General features: G+C 43.6%; 1 protein-coding gene across 1 annotated transcript in view; it reads right to left on the bottom strand.

Annotated features, from left to right (window-relative positions):
• The window catches only part of LOC114583231 (scavenger receptor cysteine-rich domain-containing protein DMBT1-like), a 29462-nt gene extending 7355 nt beyond the window's left edge, over window positions 1-22107 (bottom strand). Inside the window, exons 1-9 of the mRNA XM_077918124.1 lie at window positions 21925-22107; window positions 20358-20699; window positions 15518-15865; window positions 13177-13482; window positions 11614-11958; window positions 10046-10351; window positions 7148-7462; window positions 5394-5471; window positions 2528-2830 (exon numbers count right to left, since the gene is read on the bottom strand). Of these exons, the coding sequence (XP_077774250.1) occupies window positions 2528-2830; window positions 5394-5471; window positions 7148-7462; window positions 10046-10351; window positions 11614-11958; window positions 13177-13482; window positions 15518-15865; window positions 20358-20699; window positions 21925-21982 (2401 nt within the window). The 5' untranslated portion in view covers window positions 21983-22107. The remainder of the gene's footprint in view (window positions 1-2527; window positions 2831-5393; window positions 5472-7147; window positions 7463-10045; window positions 10352-11613; window positions 11959-13176; window positions 13483-15517; window positions 15866-20357; window positions 20700-21924) is intronic.
• Window positions 22108-25501: the final 3394 nt, after the last annotated feature.

Below are 25501 nucleotides of genomic sequence, written 5' to 3'. Positions count from 1 at the left end.
TGTTAAGGGTTCTAGGTTAGAGCATGGATAGGGAATATCAGATTTAGGGACCAAATGCAGCCCTCCAAACCTCTCCAGTCCTGCTTTGCACCCTCTTGGAGTTTCTCTTTTCCTGAACTGGCAAGTGGTGGTGGGATAGTGCTCATCTGACCCCCTTTCTCGGACCCTCCAAAACACTTCTCCTCGTTCCATTCTGCCAACCTAGCAGAACCTCTCTCTTGCCTTTGCAGCATGGCTTACTGTTTGGAGGCCGCAGCTGCTCTCTTGCAAAGCAGAGAGCCTGTCCATCAAGAAGCAGCTGCAAACACAGCATGGAATTTGAGCAAGACTCTGTGGGTATCAAGGTATGGAAAATACGAGAAGGTGAGATGCCATAGAACAGGGAGAAGAAAAGCTGTGATAAAGCAAGGGGGGCTAAATGGAGAGAGGAAATGGGATGGTGGGAGGAGAGGGAAAACAGAAGACGGAAAGTGGGTGTTGGGAGTGAGTGGGAACGCAGTGGTGGGTGCACAGCGGAGGAGGAGGCGCCTGACAAGCACAGGGTGCTATCTATGGAGTCCAGATCTGCCATCACCTTTGGTCAGCTGAAGACCATTACTTTAAAATTTGAAGGGGTCCTATATTTCAGAATGCAGGATTGAATATATTTCTCTTCTCCTTACTTCTTTTACACACACACGCACACACAACTTTAACTTGTTCTTCCCATTGCAGCAAGTGGTGGAAGCATCCCCAAAAGACCCCAGAGCCATTTCCCCCAAGAATACATCAGTGGAAAGATGCTCTATCTGGAAGTCATATCCCTTGGAAGGGCGTGTCCTCTCTACTTGCAGAGCAACATGCTGAAAAAAACACCATCTCTGAGAGAACATGACTTTCAGATACACCTGCTTTCCACAGAAGTACAGTGGTACCTCATGTTAAGAACTTAATTCGTTCTGGAGGTCTGTTCTTAACCTGAAACTGTTCTTAACCTGAAGCACCACTTTAGCTAATGGGGCCTCCTGCTGCCGTTGTGCCGCCGCTGCACAATTTCTGTTCTCATCCTGAAGCAAAGTTCTTAACCCAAGGTACTTTTTCTGGGTTAACGGAGTCCGTAACCTGAAGCGTATGTAAGCAGAAGAGTATGTAACCCGAGGTTCCACTGTATTATGAGGGAATATGGTCCTGGACCAGTGTGCCAATGCAACTAACCACAATGGCAAAGCATTTTCAAGAAAACAATGAGGAAAAATAAGCTTTTAATATCCTGAATTTCAAAATTGAAGTCTTCCTCAAAATGTTTAAATAGATTTCTGTTGGCCTAATTGGCAGAGCAAACCTGCCTACTTTCATGGCAAAAGAATGGGGCTATGGAGATACGACATGCATTCTGCTGCACACAATCATCACCACTGGAAATGTGCCATTATTCCTTTTTGCTGATGCAAAATCCGGTCAAATTAAGATAATGTTACTGAATATAAATGAGAATGTATAGTGGATGAGCACAAAAGAAGCTGATTCCCGAGATGCTGCTGAAATAATGATGTTTCTGGAATGTTAGACTTGCAAGATATTCAAACCTTGGCTATTGGATGAAATTAGTCAAGTGTCAGTTCAGTCACCACTTTTGAAACCAAAAAAGAAAAGGCAAGAATGTAGGGAAAGAGGAGAACTGGAGCCCAGAGGAAGAAGAATTGTTCTTACAGAGTTCACTTGCTGTATTGGCAAATACTAATAAAGAAAGATTTTGGCAGTTACAGCCAATTTAAAGTTGTGCCTGGTTCTACAACATAAAATCTAGAAAGTGGTGTACAAAAAAAGGACTAATATCCCTCCCTTCCAAGCGGTCCTGATGTTTATAGATGCTGAAAAAGCATTTGATAATGTTTCATGGGATTTTATGAAAAAAAGTTCTTGAAGTGATGAACTTTGGGTGAGATTTAGGAAAGGGATTTAATCTATATATTCTGATCAAAAAGCCAAATTAATTGTGAACCAGGTGGTAACAGAGCAATGTAAAATACAGAAAGGAACAAATCAGGGATATCCCCTATCACCTCTTTTATTTATTTTGGTTTTGGAAGTCCTGGCGAGAAATATCAGGGCAGATAATAAGACTAAAGGAATTATGGTAGGGGAAAAGGAATATAAGCTTAAAGCATATGCAGATGACCTTGTAATTATGGTGGAAGATCCTAAAAATTCCCTTTTGAGGGTATTAGAGAAAATACAGGAATTTGGGCAAGTGGCAGGATTTAAGCTGAATAAAAATAAAACAAAATTATTAGTAAAGAAATTAGCAAGAGAAGATAAAATAGAATTACAACAAAATGTAGAAATAGAGATCCATTTAAAAAAATCACATATTTGGGGGTCTGGTTAACAACCAAAAATATAAATATTTTAAAAGACAATTATGAAAAAAATTGGAACAAAATAAAAAGGAATCTAGAAATATGCGGAAGAAGGAATTTATCATTATTAGGAAAGATAGTAGTAATTAAGATGAACGTATTGCCAGTTTCTCTCAACCTAGAATTACCTGAGCAGACAACACTAGCATCTTCTCCATGACTGCAATTATGTGTTTCCCAGTGTAGGTCACAGTCCTTAAATCTGTATTCCATCCCCCGACACTTGGCTCCAGCCAAGCAGGTGGCACCACATCCTCTTCCAAAGGGAGCTCCTCTTGGGACAAACAAGGCTTCCCCACAGACATGTTCCCTGCACACAGCCTGGGCGCTGTTTAGATCCCAGCCATCTTCACACACCGTCAGCCATTGCTGGTTGTGGAGCACCTCCACTCTCCCAGAGCAGCGGTTTGTACCATTCACTAATCTGATCCCTACAGAGATTGAAAAAGGCTTTTTAACTTTTCAGTTCTGGTTTCTGTTTTTCTCAACAATACAATCAATCAATAAAAACAATAAAAAGAAGAAGAACAATCAGCAATGCATCATAGCAATTTGTAGTGCCATAGTGTACTGTGGTGGGAAATACAGTCAGAACAAAAGTGAAGTGGAGAAAAGGGGATTGATTGGTGGAGGAGGGAGGGAACAAAAGAGTTCGGATATGTTCCAGCAGAGCGCACTCAGAATAAATGTATTAATTTATTCATTTGCTATCTTGCTAGGTTAGGCTCCAGCGGCTCTTCATAGCTGCAGTCCTGCTACTGATCGGCACAGGAGTTTTGACCTGGAGGTACCAACCTGCTGCTGCAGGATTAATTAAATACATCAAGGGGTACCTACAGGATGGTCTTGCTGGTTATCTATGGCCTTGCCTGTTTATTTAAGACAGGTAAAGGTAAAGGTAAAGGTAAAGGTACCCCTGCCCATACGGGCCAGTCTTGACAGACTCTAGGGTTGTGCGCCCATCTCACTCTATAGGCCGGGGGCCAGCGCTGTCCGGAGACACTTCCGGGTCATGTGGCCAGCGTGACATCGCTGCTCTGGCGAGCCAGAGCCGTGCACGGAAACGCTGTTTACCTTCCCGCCAGTAAGCGGTCCCTATTTATCTACTTGCACCCAGGGGTGCTTTCGAACTGCTAGGTTGGCAGGCGCTGGGACCGAGCAGCGGGAGCGCACCCCGCCACGGGGATTCGAACAGCCAACCTTTCGATCGGCAAGCCCTAGGCGCTGAGGCTTTTACCCACAGCGCCACCCACGTCCCTAAGACAGGTAAAGATCCTACCTAACAAAGATATGGCCACTAGGCCCATCCCCTCCTGGCAAATAGAAGGGGAAGAAATGGAGGCAGTGATAGATTTTACTTTCTTGGGCTCCATGATCACTGCAGATGGTGACAGCAGCCATGAAATTAAAAGATGCCTGCTTCTTGGAAGAAAAGCAATGACAAACCTAGACAGCTTCTTAAAAAGCAGAGACATCACCTTGCCAACAAAGGTCCGTATAGTTAAAGCTATGCTTTTCCCAGTAGTGATGTATGGAAGTGAGAGCTGGACCATAAAGAAGGCTGATCACCGAAGAATTGATGCTTTTGAATTATGGTGCTGGAGGAGACTCTTGAGAGTCCCATGGACTGCAAGAAGATCAAACCTATCCATTCTGAAGGAAATCAGCCTTGAGTGCTCACTGGAAGGACAGATCATGAAGCTGAGGCTCCAATACTTTGGCCACCTCATGAGAAGAGAAGACTCCCTGGAGAAGACACTGATGCTGGGAAAGATGGAGGGCATGAGGAGAAGGGGACGACAGAAGACAAGATGGTTGGATAGTGTTCTCAAAGCTACCAGCATGAGTTTGACCAAACTGCGGGAGGCAGTGGAAGACAGGAGTGGCTGGTGTGCTCTGGTCCATGGGGTCATGAAGAGTCGGACACGACTAAACAACTAAACAACAACAAAAGATCCTACCTAGAATGAGCTGCATTTCCATGACCATTCATTCATTCATTCATTTCATAAAATTTATAGTGTACAAAACTTCAAAGTGGTTTACAAAGAGATAAAAGTATAAAATCAGGGAAAAAATGAAACACATCAAAAACCTACAAAACCTAAGAGACTCAAACAGATTAAAATTCCCACCAGCATTTCTAAGCACCTAGGTAGGTTTGTCTGAACAAAAGTGTTTTTAACAGGCACTGGAAAGAGAACAGTGAAGGCGCCAATTGGATTTCAATAGGCAGGGAGACACTGCCACACTAAACAATTGAGTACTTACAGATGCAGAATGGGTATTATGTGGCACCTGTAATAGTGCCAATTCCACCAACTGAAGTGGTCAAGAGGGCACATGTTAGGCGATATCACCTCACCCTTTACATGCCCACCCAATCACTGCACTCTCTGGGAGAAGGTCTCCTGCAGACAGCATCTGATCAGGAGGTCCATAAGAACAAAGCCTTCAGCCTGGTGGAACCCACCCTTTGGAACTTCCTCCTGTGACGTATCAGACAGGCGCCATCTCTATTGCCTATTTGGTGCCTATTAAAGTCTTTCTTTTTTCAACATTTAAAGTCTTTCTTTTTTCAACATTAAAACATTAAATCCTGTATTGGATTTGAAATTTTTTTATATACTGAATTGCTTTATTAATCGAATATACTATAATTGTTTTATACATAAACATTTTCATTGTTTTGATTACTGTAATGATTTGAGACATTTCATAGGAAGTGAGTTTTAAACAGAATAAAAAAACAAACGAGGAAATTAATATTACCTGAGCATTCAATACGTGCATAGGAAGGCCAGCACATCATTTTAGAGACATATCTTCCTTGGCAGTAGTTGAGAGAAGCTTCTGTTCCCTCACAGGTGAATTTTTTTGCTGGCAGAAAACTTGGTCTATATTCAACAGCTGATGATGATCCTGACAGGAAGGGTCCACAGCCAAGTTGCCGGCACATGACTTGGACACTGTTCCAGTCCAAACTGTCTTCACATGGGGGGATCCAATCCCAGTTGTAGAACAGCTCAAATCTCCCAGAGCAAATATTTGAACCACCCACCAATCTGATCTCTGTTGGGTGTGAAAAAAGACAGATTTATATCTCCACCTCTCACATTCCTCATCCTTCCTTTTTATTGCCCCTAGTTATCAGAGCTCATCGAAACAGAATCTATTGAATTGTTTTGTTGGAAGTCATGCCTGAAACTGGTCACTTCTTCAACAATGATAGATATTTGTCTGTTGATTCTCACTAGAGGGGCATCGTTTTCATTTTAAAAATATCCTTGTACTAAGCTAAATATTCATTTTGACACCCACCCACCCCAATTTCCAGAATTTTGATATAAACTGTGTGGAAATAACAATATTATATAATTACAGCTTTTGTTTTTTGAATTGCCTGGAAGAAGATAAAAGATTCTCCAATTGCTGATTTTAGAAAGAAGCAGGATCTCGTTAACCGCTGGAGAGACTTCAAAAAACTTTGGACGGGTTCCTAGAAAGTTGAGATGTGACGCACTTTTTAAATTGGACATCTGCCATGATGGAATAAGACCGAGCTGCAGAGTTATAAATAGTTATAGGGGGAGGCGAGCTCTTAATATGTCATTATATCTGTATTTCAAGTATGATTTGGTAAATCTCCCCTGCAAAGGCTAATGTTTGATGCAACCAGTCTGGGAAAATTAATGAGCAAAGGCCAAGATTTGATTTCATCAGAACTGGGAGAAGATGGCGTCTGCCAGCAGCGAAATGACTTTGGGACTGATTCGGCACAAACACCAGCGTGTGAGGAGATACTGCAGCAATAGAGGAGAATCATACATATAAATTCCACACAGAAACACATCATTGCTTATTTCAACTCACTTGTGGAAACAACTCAGAGGCCATGAAAGAAGGAAGGTTAACAACAGGAAGATTTAAAGGAACTATTGGAAAGACTATCCAAGGCAACAGAGATATGAGACGATCAGAGCCCCCCCCCCGAACTTGAAGCATGGGAAGTCCCAACAAAAAAAATATATAATTTAGGCAGAATATTTGGACTATTTGATATGTATTTGTATAATTTAGAACATTCAATGTGATTTTATTGGATTGTTAAAATGGAAAACTTAAAAAAAATGATTCTCCCTCCCCCCCCAAAAAAAATTTGGAGGGAAGGGCAGTAGTTTCCTCCTTGCTATGGCTATCAACATCATTTGGATATATTCCAAATTTCAGCACAGCAGAGGAATTTCTACCCCCTCCTTGTTTCTTCACTAGTTTTTATTATTGTAGAAGTAATATTGTGGCGAGACTCCCAGGGCACCCCAGAGTCCCTGGAAGGGCACTCCTTCCCCTTGTACACCCTCCCCCAGAATAGTTGTGGGCAGAAATAGCCACTGAATATGTAAAATGTCCATAGTAATTAGATTTTCTGGATATTAAAATAGCTAGTTATTTCAAATTCAGACATTGCATTAAACTGGTATGGTGTCCTTTCAGCTCCCCACCCCCCACCCCAACCAAAAGTGAACAGAAAGGACAAAAATGATGCAGGAGGCAGAACAAAGCCTAGAAGAAACACTGCAGGAATGTTGTGAATTGTGTTCTAGATGAGACCCAGAAAAGAGTATGCAACAAGAAGAGGAAGGCTCACCCTCTGCCCCTTCAGAGGATGATCAGAGCTCAAGAGAAGCCAACTTTTGGCATAACAGTCATGATTCAAATTTCAGCTAGTGTCTAAGCATTTATGTTACCTGAGCACACAACAGCAGCACCTTCTCCATGGCTGCAGTCTTTCGTTTGCCAGTTGTTTGGGGTGCACTCCTTGAACGTAGCTTCTGTTCCCTGACAATGGACACCAGTCAACCAGGCAGGACCATGTCCTCTTCCAAAATGAGCTCCTCTTGGGACTGACAAGGGAGGGCTACAGCCAATTTCTCGACAGACAACATTGGCACTGTTCAGATCCCATCCCTCATCACACACGGTCAACCACTGCTGGTTGTGGAGCACCTCGACTCTTCCGGAGCAGGGACTTGTTCCATTCACCAATCTGATGGTTTGGAGATCTGTAAAGATTAAAGGGAATTTTGTTTCTCCAGTTCCTCATTCTTCCTGGCTTCCATTTAGGCTGAGGCACAACAAGTGGGCAGGTGGCCATGCTGGCATTTCTCATAAGACTGCAGTTTACCAGATAATTCAAAATAATTTAATTGGGTTCACTTTAGGGCTGGAAGGAACAGACTCTGAAGCACCATTTCTCACAAAACATGAAGCATCATTCTTTATCCAAAGTCCCCCATCCACAACTATAATAACAATTTTAGATTTTTGTCTTAAGAATGATAAAAAGTAGCTCTTTTTGATACAATGTCATATTAATCGGGTTTCTTGGTGTAGTCAGTTTCTATGGCTATTTTATGGTACCCTCTGAGCACACGACGCCGGCCTATTCTCCATTCCTGCAGTCATCTTCTCGGAATCCTTGGACACAACCTTCAAGAACTTGTTTGAGAGTACATCTCATATGAATGTGCCAGAGGCGACCAACTCCACCGGCAACTTGGATATATAAATAAACCTTTTTTTGCCTTCCCCTTCCTCTTTCTTTTTATTGCAGTCTTGGTTATTTGAAATACAGGTCGAGGATAGAGATTTAATGGGAAATAAAGTTCCTCAAAAGGTGAGAGGCTTGGGCTTGGAAGAAGCTGAAAACTCATGTTTCATATGGATATAATATTTGTGGGGGTTTGCCCCCCCCCCCCCCTTTGTGTGATTTTTATTCAGACTCTCCATTTTGGATTAGGCACATAGAAACGGCCAAAGAGAAAGTTCCACCCTCCCTTTCATTTCCCCTTTTATGCCCCCCTAGTGGGACAAAGGACAATTCCAGCCCAAATGAGAAGAGGTTCCACCTGAGAACCAAAGCCCAAAATGGAAATTTCAGAAATGTATTCTGAATTAAGGAAAGATATAAAAGATAATGCAAAGAATCTGGAGGAGAAATTGGAAAGGATGGAAAACAAGATAGAACAGAATACAAAATCAGTGGTGGACCTAACTGGACAAATCAAAGAATTATCAACAAAAACTTTAGAACTAGGAAAACCCATGCAACATTTAAAAGTAAAGACACAAGGCCTGAAAGAAACAACTAAGAAAACAAACAGGGTAAAAGAGCTGAAAGACCTCATGAGAGGTCTAAGTAAGATGCGGTAGGATTAAGTATGATGCAGGAAGCTGTGTGGGATTCAATTGCAGTGCTGGAAATGCAGCAGAAAGAATCAACTTTGAGATTTTGAGGGATCTCAGAAAGTGTGGAGGAGGATATATAGGAGAAGAGCCTAAATAATAAAAGAAATAGCAGGCTGGTAAGAAACTGAAGAAGAGGAAGTCAACTTTTCATTGGATAAAGCCTTCATGATCAAATCAAGTTACCCAAAAGCTAAAAAAAAACCTACCAGGGGACTGTCTGGTGATATTCAATTCAAGAGAGATGAAAGAAAGGATACTACAGATGAACTATGAAAAAATATTGTATATTGACAATACAATCATCATAATCTTGAAGGAGATTCCGATCAGATTGCTAAAGAAGAGAAGTAACTATAAGTTCCTGACAGATGCATTGAGAGAAAATGATATACCGTGCAGGTGGGAATTTCCGGAAGGGATCTCATTTTCATACAAAGGGGGAAAGCATAGATGTAAGGACAAGTCAGTTTTGGAGGGCATATAAAAAAACAACTTGGAGTGAAAACAACTGAGGGAGAAACAGGCCTGGAAGATAGAGGAGATAAACAGGAAGAAGAGAAACAAAAAGACTCATAAAGTGTGTGTGTGTGTGTGTGTGTGTGTGTGTGTGTGTGTAAATTATAAGATTGGAAGAATGGATTCAAAACGTTTGACATGGAATGTTAATGGACTGAATAATCAATTAAAAAGAAATAAAATAGAACACGTTTTAATAAAACAAAATTTGGATATAATTTGTCTTCAGGAAATACATGTTGCAAAAAACACAGAAGAGTCTTAATAAACAAAAGATTAGGAAAAGAATTTATAACATCACACACACACACACACACACACACACACACACACACAAAAGGGGAATGGTAATTTATGTAAATGACAAATACAACCCGCAGCAAAATTTTAAAGACGAAGAGGGAAGAATTGTAGGAATATACACACCAAATGAAAGAAAATCTGAATACTACAAAATATTAGAGGAAAAACTGTTTGATTATATGGATCAGAAAATAATTCTGATGTGGGATACTAATGGGTAGTCTCCCTGGATATGGATAGGACAATAAGGAAATCGGATTCAGAGGAAGGGAGACTACCCGTTACCTTTTTCAGTTTAGTAGAAAACCTTAACTTAATGGATATATGGAGATTTAAGCATGAGGAAGAATTGATGGATAAATGCTCCAGCTGTAGGCTCCTGTTTAGGAGGAACTAATGCCAGTTTTAGAGCTAGCATTTTCTACCTGAGTACCTGCCAAACATTCCTGCCATTCTCTCCCTCAACGATTTTCTACCACCAGAAGAGTGAATCTATCCAGCTTTCATCTAGAAATGTTTGCTTTGGATCTTTGGCTCTACACAGGATACACTAAACAAAACCTCTCCTACAACATTACCTGAACACCCCACACTTGAATCCTGGCTGTGATCACATCTGTGCTCTGCCAATGACTTTCTTGGGCATATGGACAGGGACGCTTCTTCTCCCGTACAGTTGACTCCCTCCAGCCAGATGGGACCCGATCCTTGGCCAAATAAGGCTCCACCAAATGCTTTGGAGGCACTTCCACAGCTCAGTTCTCTGCACACAACATGGGCGTCCTGTAAATCCCAGCCAGCATCACACACAGTCCCCCACTGCTGGTTGCGAAACACCTCAATCCGCCCAGAGCAGCGACTTGAGCCATTCACTAGGCGGGTCTCTGATGGGGAAAAAAAGGGTTGTTGTTTATTTGTTGTTGTTTTTTTGAAAGGCACAGCTGTCATATAACCTTGTTTATAATTTGGGATCTAATGAATGAAATAGAGGGCTTGAGAATTAAGCCACCTACCCTGCCCCCCCCCCACATTATCCTCCTATATAAACACCATCACCCTTTCCATGAATTATTTAATACAATCGTACCTTGGGTTTAAAATGCAGAATGCCTTCCCATCAGATGTCAAGGAAATATAAAACTGAGTCAAGTTGTTTCCCCCTCACATACTTCTGGCAAAGCAACAAGACCTGGTCCCCGACCTCAAACCTGAAATATGTGGCCTGGAATATAAAACCCCACAAGCAGGAACTCCAGAAGCAGTGCCTCCTGTTCTTCTTATATGTCAATTCAGTTACACACAAACCGTTTGGTTTAACCTTCTCTGCTGAGGGTTTTCTATAGTCACTCAAGCTCCAAGCTGTAGTTCCTGGGGACAGGAGGATGACTCCACTCCTCAGCTGCAGCCCAACCCAAAAATTGCCCTTTGTGGCACATTTAACCTTAATGGGGGCGGGGGGGGGCTGCTATTACACCAAATGAGAGGCTTTTATTCAAGGCCTATTGTAGTCGGTGGGAGTCATTTTCAACACAGGAATCACAGTGTAGTTGTTGTTTTTTAGTTGTTTAGTCTTGTCCGACTCTTCATGACCCCATGGACCAGAGCACGCCAGGCACTCCTGTCTTCCACTGCCTCCTGCAGTTTGGTCAGACTCATGCTGGTAGCTTCGAGAACACTGTCCAACCATTTCATCCTCTGTCGTCCCCTTCTCCTTGTGCCCTCAATCCCTCCCCTAATCTTTCAAACACAGCATTTAGTCTTGAGGAAAAACTATTCATTCCATTAGCAGGTTTCCCTCCAAGCAAAAACCTATGATGTGGCCTGTATAAGGAAACTCTCCTTTGCAGGGCATATGGCCTGTGTGTCAGTTGTTCCCCACCACTGCATTAAAAAAAAACCCTTTAAATTTCAAAGATCCACCCTTTGAAAGTATAAGAGCTACAAGATTAGATTTTGCATCAGACATAAGCACGAAAGGAGAGAGGGATGTGGGAAAAAGGAAAGATGCATTGTGGACTGTATCTCTTCTCCCTTCTCATGACTACCAATACCAATATGCTGCCAACAAAAGAGACAGACTGATTTAACTTATACCCAATTTCTATGTCCACAGTATGGCACCCTTTAATGCATTCACACCCATTACCTGAGCACACAGCACCAACATCTTTCCAATAGTCTTCAAAATAGTCTTCAAAATAGTCTTCAAAAATTGCTTTATGGAACATGTCAATTTTTTGACAGTATCTGAGAGCAGCTTCTGTCCCAAAACAGAATGTATCTTTCCACAAGAAGGGGCCATGTCCTCTTCCGAAGTGAGGTCCTTTCTCGGCTGACAAAGCAGGTCCACAGCCAACTTCCCTGCACACTACTTGGGCATCACGCAGATTCCAGGAAACAGAACGCACTGTCCTCCACTGCTGGTTGTGGAGCACCTCAACCCTTCCAGAACAAAAGCTTGAGCCGTTCACCAATCTGGCCTCTGGTGGTTCTAGAATTTTTGAAAGGCACATCTGTTGTTTCTGTGCGATAATCAGGCTCATATAACCAACAGGCTTAAATCTAATTAATGCACGAAAGGATTCATAAACTCAGGGTGCTTAGCCAGGAATTTTGCCTCCAGAAGGTGCCATTGATGCTCTCAGCCCACCAGCCATTTTATGGTCTGGGTTTCTCTCCTGCCCTTTCTCTCTTTCCCAGGCACCCTCCCCTGCAGCCCTGGGGGACCCCTTCACCCCCAAAGTCAAAACAGCAAGCTCACCCAACCCCAGGAGAGAATCACAGGTAAAACTGTCTCTACACATGTGTGAGTGATTGTGTGAAAGAGTGCACACTTGCTGGTTTTTACAGCTCTACTATTGTGTATTGTGTGCACTCATTTAATGCAACATGTGAACATCTGTAATATGGTTCAGTGACAGAAGATGTTTCCTTCAGGTGGGACACCAGGCAAAAGAAAGGAGGCAAAGGAAGATATCTAACATGTCTAAGGGTGATTCACTTTCATGAAGCCTCCATGTTGTCCAGGGGATTTCAATAAAGTGTGAAGCAACCTCGTGAAGGAAGGTCCCATGAAGAAAAAGGCATCACATAAATTAAAGACCCAGGACATGCCCAAGGGTATGGGGTTCTTCACAGATTACCCTTAACACTTGTGCACAAACTCTCTATACAAGTACGAGTGTGTGAAAGCGTGTGCATGTATTCATCTTCTAAATATCCATATATTTAAATCTTGTATCTTGCACCAATTTCTTGGCAGAATTGGATATAAAGGTAAAGGTAAAGGGACCCCTGACCATTAGGTCCAGTTGTGGCCTACTCTGGGGTTGCGGCGCTCATCTTGCTTTATTGGCTGAGGGAGCCGGTGTACAGCTTTTGGGTCATGTGGCCAGCATGACTAAGCCGCTTCTGGTGAACCAGAGTAGCGCACGGAAACGCCATTTACCTATTTATCTACTTGCACTTTGACGTGCTTTCAAACTGCTAGGTTGGCAGGAGCAGGGATGGAGCAACGGGAGCTCATCCCGTCACGGGGATTTGAACCGCCGACCTTCTGATCAGCAAGTCCTAGGCACTGTGGTTTAACCCACAGCGCCATCCACATCCCAGAACTGGATATACTGCAATAATAATTTGAACTTGATAGTTGGGATTTTCCAAACTTCCCCCTACAGAGGATTCACTGACTCCTAAGAGAGAACCTTACCTGAGCACTCCACACTTGCATCCTGGCTGTGGCTGCAGTTGTGCTCTCCCCAGGGACCTCTGGGGCAATCATAGAAGGATGTTTCTTCTCCTGTACAATTAACTCTCTCCAGCCAAATGGGACCAGATGCTTGGCCAAACCAAGCTTCACTTCGCACTCTTAAGGCATTTCCACAGCCCATTTCTCCACAAACAACGTTGGCATCCTGTAAATCCCAGCCAGCGCCACAAACGGACCCCCACAGCTGGTTGTGAAACACCTCAATCCGTCCAGAGCAGTTACTCGAGCCATTTATGAAACGGAGCTCTGATGGAACAAAAAAGACTTATAGTAACACATCCAGGGAAGGAACCTACAGAAATGCCTGCATGTCTTGCTGCTAGTAGAGGTAAATTATCATATTAAAATTCATGCAGGTGGAGGGGAAGATCACATAGGGATTTTAGTCAGTTGTAATGAAAATAGAAACAGAAGCAGCAATTGCAGATATCTGTTGATTCATCCCATGTCCAGAATGGAGATAAATCCAGCAAATACAATCAATATTCTCTGTTGTTGCTTTCAGACCCCAAAAGATGCAGTTGGTGGCATTTGCTCCCCAAATCCATTGTATTTCCTTTGCACTAAAATGAATGAGGTGGGAAAATATAGTGGCAGCATAACTTATGTAATTAATTGCATAATTTTACCACAGTCCACAATGAGAAAAAGGACTTGTCAGAAGACAAACTGCAGGGGAAGGGGAACACTTGTCAGGAGCTGCATCCAGCCAGCTTACTCTCCAACATTTCTCAGATGAAAAAAGGGGCATTAGCATATATTAGCCAGTAGCAGCTTGGGACCAGTTTACCTATGAGTGCCTGGCGACTGCACTCGTCAGATGAGAGTGAGACTGTGCTTTTCATACTGCAGCTCCAGCCCTCTAGAATAAGGGGTCACCGGAAATCAGAAAAGCACCTAACAATTTGATATTTGGCACCTTTTCAAAAATTTTACTTAAATGGCTTTCCACAATGCACGTGACCCAGTCATTTTAGAGAATAAAAACTGTATAATTTTAGAAATGGTTTCATAGGGTGGTATAAATAAAGTTTTACTCAGTGTTGACCCACTGAAATTAACGGGCCTAACTCAGTCATCTTAATGTTAGTGGATCTACTCTGAGTAAAATGCAGTAGAATACCACACACAGTCTCCATTTACTGGGTTTGTAACCTTTAATGTTTTGTTTTAACTTATTTTATTAGACACTGCTTCAGTAACTTTTTGTTGTGGAATAGTTTATGAATCTGTAAATTAAAATAAAGAGTTCCAACTTCCTCTAGGTGGACCCTGGGGACAGGTGGGAACAGGGCAGACTCTTTAGGGTCAAGTGGGTGATTGGGTGGAACATGGCAAAATTTAACAGGTCGTGACTGAAGCCTAGAATAATCTGGAAGTTATCGTTACCTTATTTCTTCCCCACTGCGGGTAGCATTCTCCACTCCTAGCATGTGGGAATATAATCCAGGGTCCCCTCCCCACTCCCCACTCCCCACCTCCCACTAACCACTTTAAGACTCCCATTTCAAACGTTTTGAAAAATGCATTGAATTTGCTATAGCTCATCTAGTGTCACAATTGTATATTGCACTTTACAACACATTCAAAACGTTTTATTTGCAGATGTAGCTGAGCCAAAAAACCAAGCTGAGGGACACCTACAAGTCTGCAAGAAATGATGTCAGAGGTTTTTGCCCAATTCCAGCTCTCTTGCCACCCAACAACCCTTTTCAAATTTGCTTACAGAGCTTGTTGGGAAACTTGCCGAGATTGGTGCCAGGGAAGACCATCACACTGTAATGTGTAACATGTTTACTCAGCAGAAAGTTGCACTGAGTTCAAAGGTATTTATTCCTAGGGAGTGCATTGCAGCCAAGAGAGAATTAGTGCAACAAGAGGAGCCAGGGCTCATACGAAGTGAGAGACCTGCAGCAGTCGTCCTGCATCTTGCACCAAGGCTCACTTCAGCCAGCCACAAGCCTGACTCCCTGCCTTGCCAGTCCCACTCCTTTTCCCCGCTCAGCTGCATACCCTGGAGCCTCAAATTTCAGTGCACCCTGTGAGGCCGAAGTCTGCCTCCCCAACTTCTCGCCTTCTATTGGACGTAATAGCGATGGTACCTGCTGCACAGCCCCAGAAGCTCTGTGCCCAGTGCCACCACACCAGTTACGCTTGGGGCAGTTGGTGGGTATGAGTCAGTTCATGACAACAGTGCTGCAAGAACCTGCACTTTTTTCATGATAGGAATTACTTCTTCCCAAGGCTTCTTATTCGAGAGTAATGCAGATAATGAACTTACTTGAGCATACAACCACAGCAGCATTTAGATCACTGCAGTTCAGTGCCCCCCAAGACCTTGCTGGGCATTGACCGAGAGTTGATTCTGTCCCTGTGCATCGGAGATCATCCAGCCATATGGGGCCAGTGCCTCTTCCAAATTCTGCATTCCGTAGGGCTGATCTTGCGTCTCCGCAGCCCAACTGCCGGCATACAACTCTGGCATCCTCCATGTCCCAGCCGTGACCACATACAGTGCCCCACTGGCCATGAAGGAGCACTTCAACCCTTCCACTGCAGCGACTTGAGCCTCCCACCAGCCTGATTTCCACTTGGGATGAGTTTGCAGCATCTGAGTTTGAAGCTACACCTGGGTCAAGCAAATGCCAGAGAGTGGGTGAGGAAATGGGATTACAGAAATTCATCCTATGTATAACCATTCTGAAAGTAGCAACAGGGTATAAAAAGTGGGTGAGAAAAAGGGGAGTGACCACCATGTTGCTGGATCAGACCAATCAGTCAGTGCTTGAAGCTGGGAGCCCATCCCATCCTCTTTAGTGGAATTTTTAAAAATACTGTTTTGTGAGCTGTTTAGAAGGCTTTTAAGCAGAAAACATGACATAGAAATATATCCATAGCAAACTTAAAAATATAGCCTTTTGCTATATACACCACTCACATCAGACCAATAGATAAAAACTAAAAACAACAACAACCCACACCTTTCATCACTACATCACTTAGTATATAAGTAATCATAGTGTCCCCTTCATGGATCACTGCCTTGCCGTGGCGAAGGGGCTTGAATAACTCAGAGCAGCTATGAGCTATGCCGTGCAGGGCCACCCAAGATGGACAGGTCATAGTGGAGAGTTTTGACCAAACGTGATCCACCTGGAGCAGGAACCGGCAAGCCACTCCAGCATCCCTGCCAAGCAAACTCCATGGACAAAGACAACAGGCATATAAAAGTTATGACGCTGGAAGATGAGCCCCCCAGGTCGGAAGGCGTCCAACATGCTACTGAGGAAGAGCGGAGGACAAGTACAAATAGATTCAGAGCTGATGAAGCGGCTGGGCCAAAGCCGAAAGGACGCTCAGTTGCGGATATGCATGGAAATGAAAGGAAAGTCCAATGCTGTAAAGAAAAATATTGCATAGGAACCTGGAATGTAAAAACCATGAACTTGGGTAAGTTGGATGTGGTCAAAAATGAGATGGCAAGAATAAATATTGACATCCTGGGCATCAGTGAACTAAAATGGATGGGAATGGGCGAATTCAGTTTGGAATGACCATCATATCTACTACTGTGGGCAAGAATCCCGTAAAAGAAATGGAGTGGCCCTTATAGTCAACAAAAGAGTGGCAAAAGCTGTACTGGGATGCAATCTCAAAAATGATAGAATGATCTCGATACGAATCCAAGGCAGACCTTTTAACAACACAGTAATCCAAGTTTATGCACCAACCACTGGTGCTGAAGAAACTGAAATTGACCAATTCTATGAAGACTTACAACTCCTTATAGAAATGACACCAAAGAAGGATGTTCTGTTCACTATAGGGGATTGGAATGCTAAAGTAGGGAGTCAAGAGATAAAAGGAACAACTGGCAAGTTTGGCCTTGGAGTTCAAAACAAAGCAGGGCAAAGGCTAATAGAGTTCTGCCAAGAGAACAAGCTGGTCATCACAAACACTCTTTTCCAACAACACAAGAGACGACTCTACACATGGACATCACCAGATGGGCAGCATCGAAATCAGATTATATTCTCTGCAGCCAAAGATGGAGAAGCTCTATACAGTCAGCAAAAACAAGACCTGGAGCTGACTGTGGCTCAGATCATCAGCTTCTTATAGCAAAATTCAAGCTTAAACTGAAGAAAGTAGGAAAAACCACTGGGCTGGTAAGATACAATCTAAGTCAAATCCCTTATGAGTACACAGTGGAAGTGAGGAACAGGTTTAAGGATTTAGATTTGGTGGACAGAGTGCCTGAAGAACTATGGATGGAGGCTCGTAACATTATACAGTAGGCAGCAACTAAAACCATCCCAATGAAAAGGAAATGCAAGAAAGCAAAGTGGCTGTCCAACGAGGCCTTACAAATAGCAAATAGCGGGGGAGAGAAGGCAAGTGAAATGCGAAGGAGATAGTGAAAGATACAGGAAACTGAATGCAGATTTCCAAAAAATAGCAAGGAGAGACAAGAAGGCCTTCTTAAACGAGCAATGCAAGGAAATAGAGGAAAACAATAGAATGGGAAAAACCAGAGATCTGTTCAAGAAAATTGGAGATATGAAAGGAACATTTTGTACAAAGATTACCACAATAAAAGACAAAAGTGGAAAGGACGTAACAGAAGCAGAAGACATCAAGAAGAGGTGGCAAGAATACACAGAGGAACTATACCAGAAAGAAATGGATGTCTCGTATACACCAGGAAGTGTGGTTGCTGACCTTGAGCCAGACATCCTGGAGAGTGAAGTCAAATGGGCCTTAGAAAGCACTCCTAATAACAAGGCCAGTGGAAGTGATGATATTCCAGCTGAACTATTTAAAATTTTAAAAGATGATGCTGTTAAGGTGCTACACTCAATATGCCAGCAAATTTGGAAAACTCAGCAGTGGCCAGAGGATTGGAGAAGATCAGTCTACATCCCAATCCCAAAGAAGGGCAGTGCCAAATAATGCTCCAACTACCGCACAATTACACCCATTTCACACGCTAGCAAGGTTATGCTTAAAATTCTACAAGGCAGGCTTAAGCAGTATGTGGACCGAGAACTCCCAGAAGTGCAAGCTGGATTTCGAAGGGGCAGAAGAACCAGAGACCAAATTGCAAACATGCACTGGATTATGGAAAAAGCTAGAGAGTTCCAGAAAGGCATCTACTCTGCTTCATTGACTATGCAAAAGCCTTTGACTGTGTCGACCACAGCAAACTATGGCAAGGTCTTAAAGAAATGGGAGTGCCTGATCACCTCATCTGTCTCCTGAGAAATCTCTACGTGGGACAAGAAGCTACAGTTAGAACTGGATATGGAACAACTGATTGGTTCAATATTGGGAAAGGAGTACGACAAGGCTGTATATTGTCTCCCTGCTTATTTAACTTATATGCAGAATTCATCATGCGAAAGGCTGGGCTGGATGAATCCCAAGCCAGAATTAAGATCGCCAGAAGAAATATCAACAACCTCAGATATGCAGATGACACAACCTTGATGGCAGAAAGTGAAGAGGAATTAAAGAACCCTTTAATGAGGGTGAAAGAGGAGAGGGCAAAATATGGTCTGAAGCTCAACATCAAAAAAATGAAGATCATGGCCATTGGGCCCATCACCTCCTGGCAAATAGAAGGGGAAGAAATGGAGGCAGTGAGAGATTTTACTTTCTTGGGCTCCATGATCACTGCAGATGGTGACAGCAGTCACGAAATTAAAAGATGCCTGCTCCTTGGGAGAAAGGCGATGGCAAACCTAGACAGCATCTTAAAAAGTAGAGACATCACCTTGCCAACAAAGGTCCGTATAGTTAAAGCCATGGTTTTCCCGGTAGTGATGTATGGAAGTGAGAGCTGGACCATCAAGAAGGCTGATCGCTGAAGAATTGATGCTTTTGAATTATGGTGCTGGAGGAGACTCTTGAGAGTCCCATGGACTGCAAGAAGATCAAACCTATCCATTCTGAAGGAAATCAGCCTTGAGTGCTCACTGGAAGGACAGATCCTGAAGCTGAGGCTCCAATACTTTGGCCACCTCATGAGAAGAGAAGACTCCCTGGAAAAGACCCTGATGTTGGGAAAGATGGAGGGCATGAGGAGAAGGGGACGACAGAAGACAAGATGATTGGATAGTGTTCTCAAAGCTACCAGCATGAGTTTGACCAAACTGCGGGAGGCAGTGGAAGACAGGAGTGCCTGGCGTGCTCTGGTCCATGGGGTCATGAAGAGTTGGACACGACTAAACGACTAAACAACAACAACAACAATCATAGTATGTTTAGTTACAGGTTGGATAGCTGTAGTCTTGCCCCAGCAGGTTACAGAAGGCCAAGAAATGTTTTCTGCAAGTGCTTCATTCAAGAATGGCAATTCATGGTGGTTCTTCCCTCTTAGATCTCTAGCTTCATTATTTGTCAGATCTCTCTTCAACCGTATTCCACGAGAACTTTCCCCTTTGGGAGTTTTGCCTGCAGTCTTGCTGGCTCCCTGTTTCCCCTAAAATGCCATATAGGTGCCAACTCCAGGGATGGGTTGGGGTGGGAGGCTGGGCACCCACAAAGTCAATGAGCAAAGCCGGAGAGGGGCAGCCATCCAGCCTCTGCAGCGACACCTCCGAGACAAGTCTTTCAGCTCTGCCCTCCGCAGCCAGTCAGTGAGTCACCCTTTTCCAGGAGGGGAGGTGGCCTCGGACGCGGAGGCATCTGAGCCCCACCCCACAAAAAGGGTGCCTTGCTGGTGGCAGAGAGGAGGAAGAGGATCCGCCAGAAGACACAGATGTGTGTCATCACACACATGCACAACCTTGCATCACTTTTTTGGAGGAGCAGCTCTCCAAAAACGCAATGAAACATTGAGAGTCTAACATGTGACATTACACACACAAGATGCAGGCATGTTGCGGTGGTGGGCACCCATGATCCTGAGGGCAAGATGGCGGCCCTGCCATAAAGGACAATTCTGTGCCCTCAGTCTCTTCCCCCTCTATATGTCTCCAAATCATGTGATTTTGTATGATTTTTGACAACAATTATGGTCTGTGTTGTGAGAATAGGAACAGGTCTGGCAAAGCATTGGCACTGGCTGCCTTCAGGGACTGGGAAAGTGCAAATCAAGCCTTAGTTTATGAACTTACCTGAACACACAAGAACAGCATATTGACACGGGTTTAAGATTTTTGAAAGCCTTCCTTGGCACTGATGGATGGCTGATTCTGTTCCTGCGCAAATGCTGTCTCTTAGTGTGATAAAGTCAGTTCTTTTTCTCCATCGTTCCTCCTTTGTAGACAGGATTACATCTCCACAGTCTAGCTGTTGGCATATAGCTCTGGCTTTCTCAATATTCATGCCATCGTCACAAACAATGTTCCATTGACCATTAAGGAAAATTTCAACCTTTCCACTGCAGCGACTTTGACCTTCCACCAGCCTGATTTCCAAGGGGCCTAAACCTGCAATCTCTGTTGAATCCTTCAGACCTGGGTGAAGCAAATTCAGGATAGTGGGTAAGAGGAGTGGTAAGTTGTCCTTTGTGCAATTATGTTGAAAGTAGCATCAGGATAGCTTAAAAGGGCATAACTACTAGCTTGCTGGGTAAGATCAGCCAGATAAGACCACCCACAGCCTCTAGATGCCATTAGCTGCTCACAAGCCCCACATAGCAGTGGTGACCATCCTATATTCTTTGTCTTAAATGCCCAGTATCCTGCCTCTGACTGTGGAGGTTACAATGAGCTATCCTGGCTGAAGTCTGTTGGTGGAGCCATTCCTCCATGCCAATGTACCTGCAGGACTGAGTGGGAGAAAAAGAAGTCAAACTGTTTAAAGGTCTTTCATATGCCAAAGAACCATATTTATCACTGGTGAAGCTTGGTAATTTCAGACCATGGACATACATCTGCCAACCCTTCTGCAATCAGTTATGAATCACACAGTGTTTCTCTCCACTCACCCACCCCGCCCCTGCTATTCCATGCTTTACATCTGCTTCTACATTCCTGATATGCAAGAAGAACAAAACAAGCAAATGGCAGTTTTCCAACCCTGATTGGGTTGACGGACTTGTTTATTGAGCAGTGATGCTGATTGGTTTGAGGGAAAGCTGGATGACATCTCAAACTACCCAGTGCATTCTTCCATTATTCTCCTCATGGCAAAAAGTCTGATCCTTTGGCGGGGGGTGGGGGTGGCACAACCTCTCCCACTCAGATTTAATTTCACAGCCTAAATTTGCCAGTATGTGGTTGAATCCAACCTGAAAAACCCAGGGACTGTCTGGTGGAGGCCAAAGTTTACCTTTTCTGCCCATAAGCATGTTTATTTTGGAATAAGCACCATTTTGGAATCAGTATGTGTGAAAATATATTTTAAAGAAATAATAAAATAAAATAATAAAATAAACATCTGTTACCTTGTTTCAAGACGATTGGATGATTTCCTGACATATGTACACATACACATGGAATTTTTCTTCTGTTTTGACTTGTTATGGGTTTTTTTATCTTTTAAAGTATTCTAGGGTCTCACTTTCCCTATTATTATGCTTTATTATTACTAATGTTGGGTTTTTCCTTTCGTTTTTCAGAATTGTAATCTGCTTTGAGATGCCTTCTTAGCCATGAAGAGCAGGCTGTAAATATTTGAAATAAATCCTGATAATGTGAAAACCAACATGTAGGATCAATTCATAGTTTATGAACTCACCTGAACACACAACACCTGCATCCTGCTCATGTCTGCAGTCATGTTCTCCCCATAGCATTTTGGGGCATTGATAGAGATTTGATTCTGTCCCTGTGCATCTGACATCATCCAGCCATATGGGGCCAGTGCCTCTTCCAAATTCTGCATTCTGTAGGGCTGATCCTGCATCTCCGCAGCCCAACTGCCGGCATACAACTCTGGCATCCTCAAGGTCCCAGTAGTGACCGCATACTGTGCCCCACTGGCCATTATGCAGCAATTCAACTCTTCCCCTGCAGTGATTTGAACCATTCACCAGCCTGATTTCCACTTGACTTGAGTCTTCAGCATCTGAATCTAATGTCATGCCTGAGGAAAGCAAATTCCAGAGAGTGAGGTAGCACATGAGACAAGATGTAGTTCTCTTCTGCATGATCATTTTGAAAGCAGGACAGTGGATAAGATAAAGGGACAAGCCATAAGGCTAATTATAGTCCTTCTTCCTGCAAGGCAGGCTTTTTGCTTTGAGAATTCAGGCAGATTGAAGGGGTGACTTGGAAAAGTGGAAGAGAGGCTAGGGGAAAAGCAGTAATGTTTTTTATATTTGATTTAAGGGAGTAAATATGAATCAAAACAGAGGTGCAATATGTACTTTTCCTTGTTTATTTGATTGTTTTGTAACACAAGAACATCTTTAATGAAAACTGATTTTTAAAAAAACAAAACATCAACCCTGGGGCTGTTTCTGACTGTTCTTGGGGTTAATTCCATATTGAAGAACTACAGTTTCTCCAAATTTAATGCTCAGAAGTGTAAAAACAAAAGTTATGACCAAAAGAGTGAATGGGAGTGAATGGCAGTTCTGAAGATTTGGAGTTCAGAATCTGAATTTGGATTGCCAAGCCTAGACTCCAACTGCATCAGTGGGCAGGGCTTGCATAGTGCTTGTATTTATTTATGACTTCAGAGAGCCAGCTGCCCCCTCATTCTCCTTTTGCCTGTAAACAATACTTCCAAAAGAAAAAAAATCACCATCTAGAAAGTAGCTAGTAAATTAATCTTGGGAAGACTTGGTCACATCTGGGATTGACAATTTTATTACTGGTCTCTGATTTGGGGTTTTAAAAGCAATTGGTCATGTAGGCTTTGCGAGGTAATTATGCTTCTTTCCAGCCAATGAAAAGCTCCACTTGCAAGATCTTGCATATCAGGCTGGCCTAAAAGGCACAGGATTCATTCAGGATACATTTATCTGGTCAATTGGCAACTCTAATGTACATGATAATGCACATGACAATGTAAAAAGCAAACAAAACAGGGCTTGACATAAGTGATCAACTTACCTGAGCAGACAACACCAGCATCTTCCTCATGTGTGCAGTCATGCTCTCCCCAGTTGCTTGCAGGACACTGACTGAGTTCTGATTCTGTCCCTGAGCATCGGACCTCATCCAGCCAGATGGGTCCAGTTCCCCCCCAAAATTGTGCTTCAAGTGTGGCTGATATTGCAGGTCCACATCTTAGCTGTCGGCACACAACTGTGGCTTCCTCGATGCCCCAGTCGTCATCACAAATGGTGCCCCATTGGCCATTATGGAGAAATTCAACCATTCCATTGCAATGACTTGTACCGTTCACCAGCCTAATCTCCAGCTGTCCCGCTTCTGCAATAGATGAGTCCAGCACCACACCTGGGCAAACCCAAGTTCAGAGAACCAGTTAGCAAGTCAGATGAGATTTCTTCCCACCTATAGCAATTTTTAAAATAGCACCAGGAAAGAAAAAGTGGAGGATAAAGGGCCGTGACTGTTGGCTATTTGCAGATTACCGTATTTTTCGCCCTATAAGGCGCACTGGCCCATAGGACGCACCTCGGTTTTGGGGGGGGGGAATGAATAAAAAAAATTTATCCCCCCCCCCCAGCCACAGGGCTGGGGGGGGGGGAGCCCAAGCTTCCCAGAACAGGCTGCCGCCCCAAGAACAGGCTGCCGCCCCAAGCCTTGCGCGTTCGGCGGGACCTCCCCCCGGGAGCGCAAGGATTGCGGACACCTGCCCGAAGCACGGGGCATCCTCTGGAGGGCGCCTATGCTTCGGGCTGCAGGCTGCTGCCCCAAGCCTCGCGCGCCCGGCGGGACCTCCCACCGTGCGCGCAAGGCTTGCAGATAGCTTCCTGAAGCGTGGAGAGCGAGAGGGGTTGGTGCACACCGACGCCTCTCGCTCTCCAGGCTTCAGCGAAAGCCTGCATTCGCCCCATAGGACGCACGCACATTTCCCCTTCATTTTTGGAGGGGGAAAAGTGTGTCCTATAGGGCGAAAAATACGGTGGTTGCGCTGCAGAGAGCTTGCTGGGGAGACCACACATTACAAGGAACTCAAAATAACTTTTGCTAGGTTTTAATAACAAAACCAAAAACTCCTTCTACATTATAATATAGCAATAAGCATGACCCAACCACCAGGGTACTGAGAGAGCTCTTTATATACTATACCCAATTGCTGACACAGCTTAATTAACACAACTTAAAAGCACCTGCTATACTGCTTCACAGCTGTAAAACTAAGTCACGTTATTTGCTTTGGCCCTTAAAGACATACACATCTTGTGGAACAATAATGAACCTTCAAATTTAAAGAAACCATTCAACAGTGACAACTGTCTTGCTGGCTGGAAAATATCTTTCTGTTTGTTTGTTTTTGTTTTGGGGAAAATTGGCAAAACAAACAAACAAAAGAGGAGGAAGAAGAAACAACAACAAGGGGGGGGGGGGAAATCCTTCTGGTCCTGCATGTGGCTCTTTGCAATGATAATCCAGACTTTCCCCCTCCACTGGTTGCACACACTCAACCTGGGTATAAAACATATTCCAGTGAGACTTAATTCGATTCCTTAAGTGCAATTTTTAAAAACTGTGGGAAACAACCAGCAAGGATATTATGAGATGAAAACCAGAAGATTTCACTCTAATGCAGTGTTTCCCAACCTTGGGTCTCCAGCTGCTGTTGGACTACAATTCCCATCACCCCTGACCATTGGTCTTGCTAGCAAGGGATGATGGGAGTTGTAGTCCAAAAACAGCTGGAGACCCAAGGTTGGGAAACACTGCTCTAATGGATAGACTAGCTCTGACCAAAATGGTTATCCTCACTAGATTGAACTATTCAGTCCTCCCCCCCCCCCCCCGAAAAATAGGTGCTGGTACTCACCATGAAGTTGTTATACTAAGCGCCACACTTTGTAACAACAATAATAACAGAGGTGCCAGTACTGCGTACCCTTGGGTACCCCCTTTTTAAAAAGAGCACTGGACTCATTTATTCCAAACCCTTCCAGTCTGGATTTTCCCTAAATGATTAGCCATTTGATGGAGAAGTCTTCATTCTTTTAATTTTCCTCAATAGAGACTGAGTACTGGGCAGAAATTTCTTCATTTTTCAGCTCAAGAGGGAGGGTGCTATTTTTGGAGCTATATCTCCAATTTAGGTGGCAGATTCTCAGGAACAAGTGCTGGGTTCACGCAGAACTGGAAAGGTAGATAGCATTCCCTTTGATGGCTCCATGTGTTTTATCTTTTTTAACACTGGTGTGTGTGTGTGTGTG

This window comes from Podarcis muralis, chromosome 13 (genome assembly GCF_964188315.1).
Source record: "Podarcis muralis chromosome 13, rPodMur119.hap1.1, whole genome shotgun sequence".
Classification (NCBI taxonomy): domain Eukaryota; kingdom Metazoa; phylum Chordata; class Lepidosauria; order Squamata; family Lacertidae; genus Podarcis; species Podarcis muralis.
Note: the sequence above shows the minus strand (reverse complement) of the source record. Positions and strands in the feature narration are given on the sequence as shown.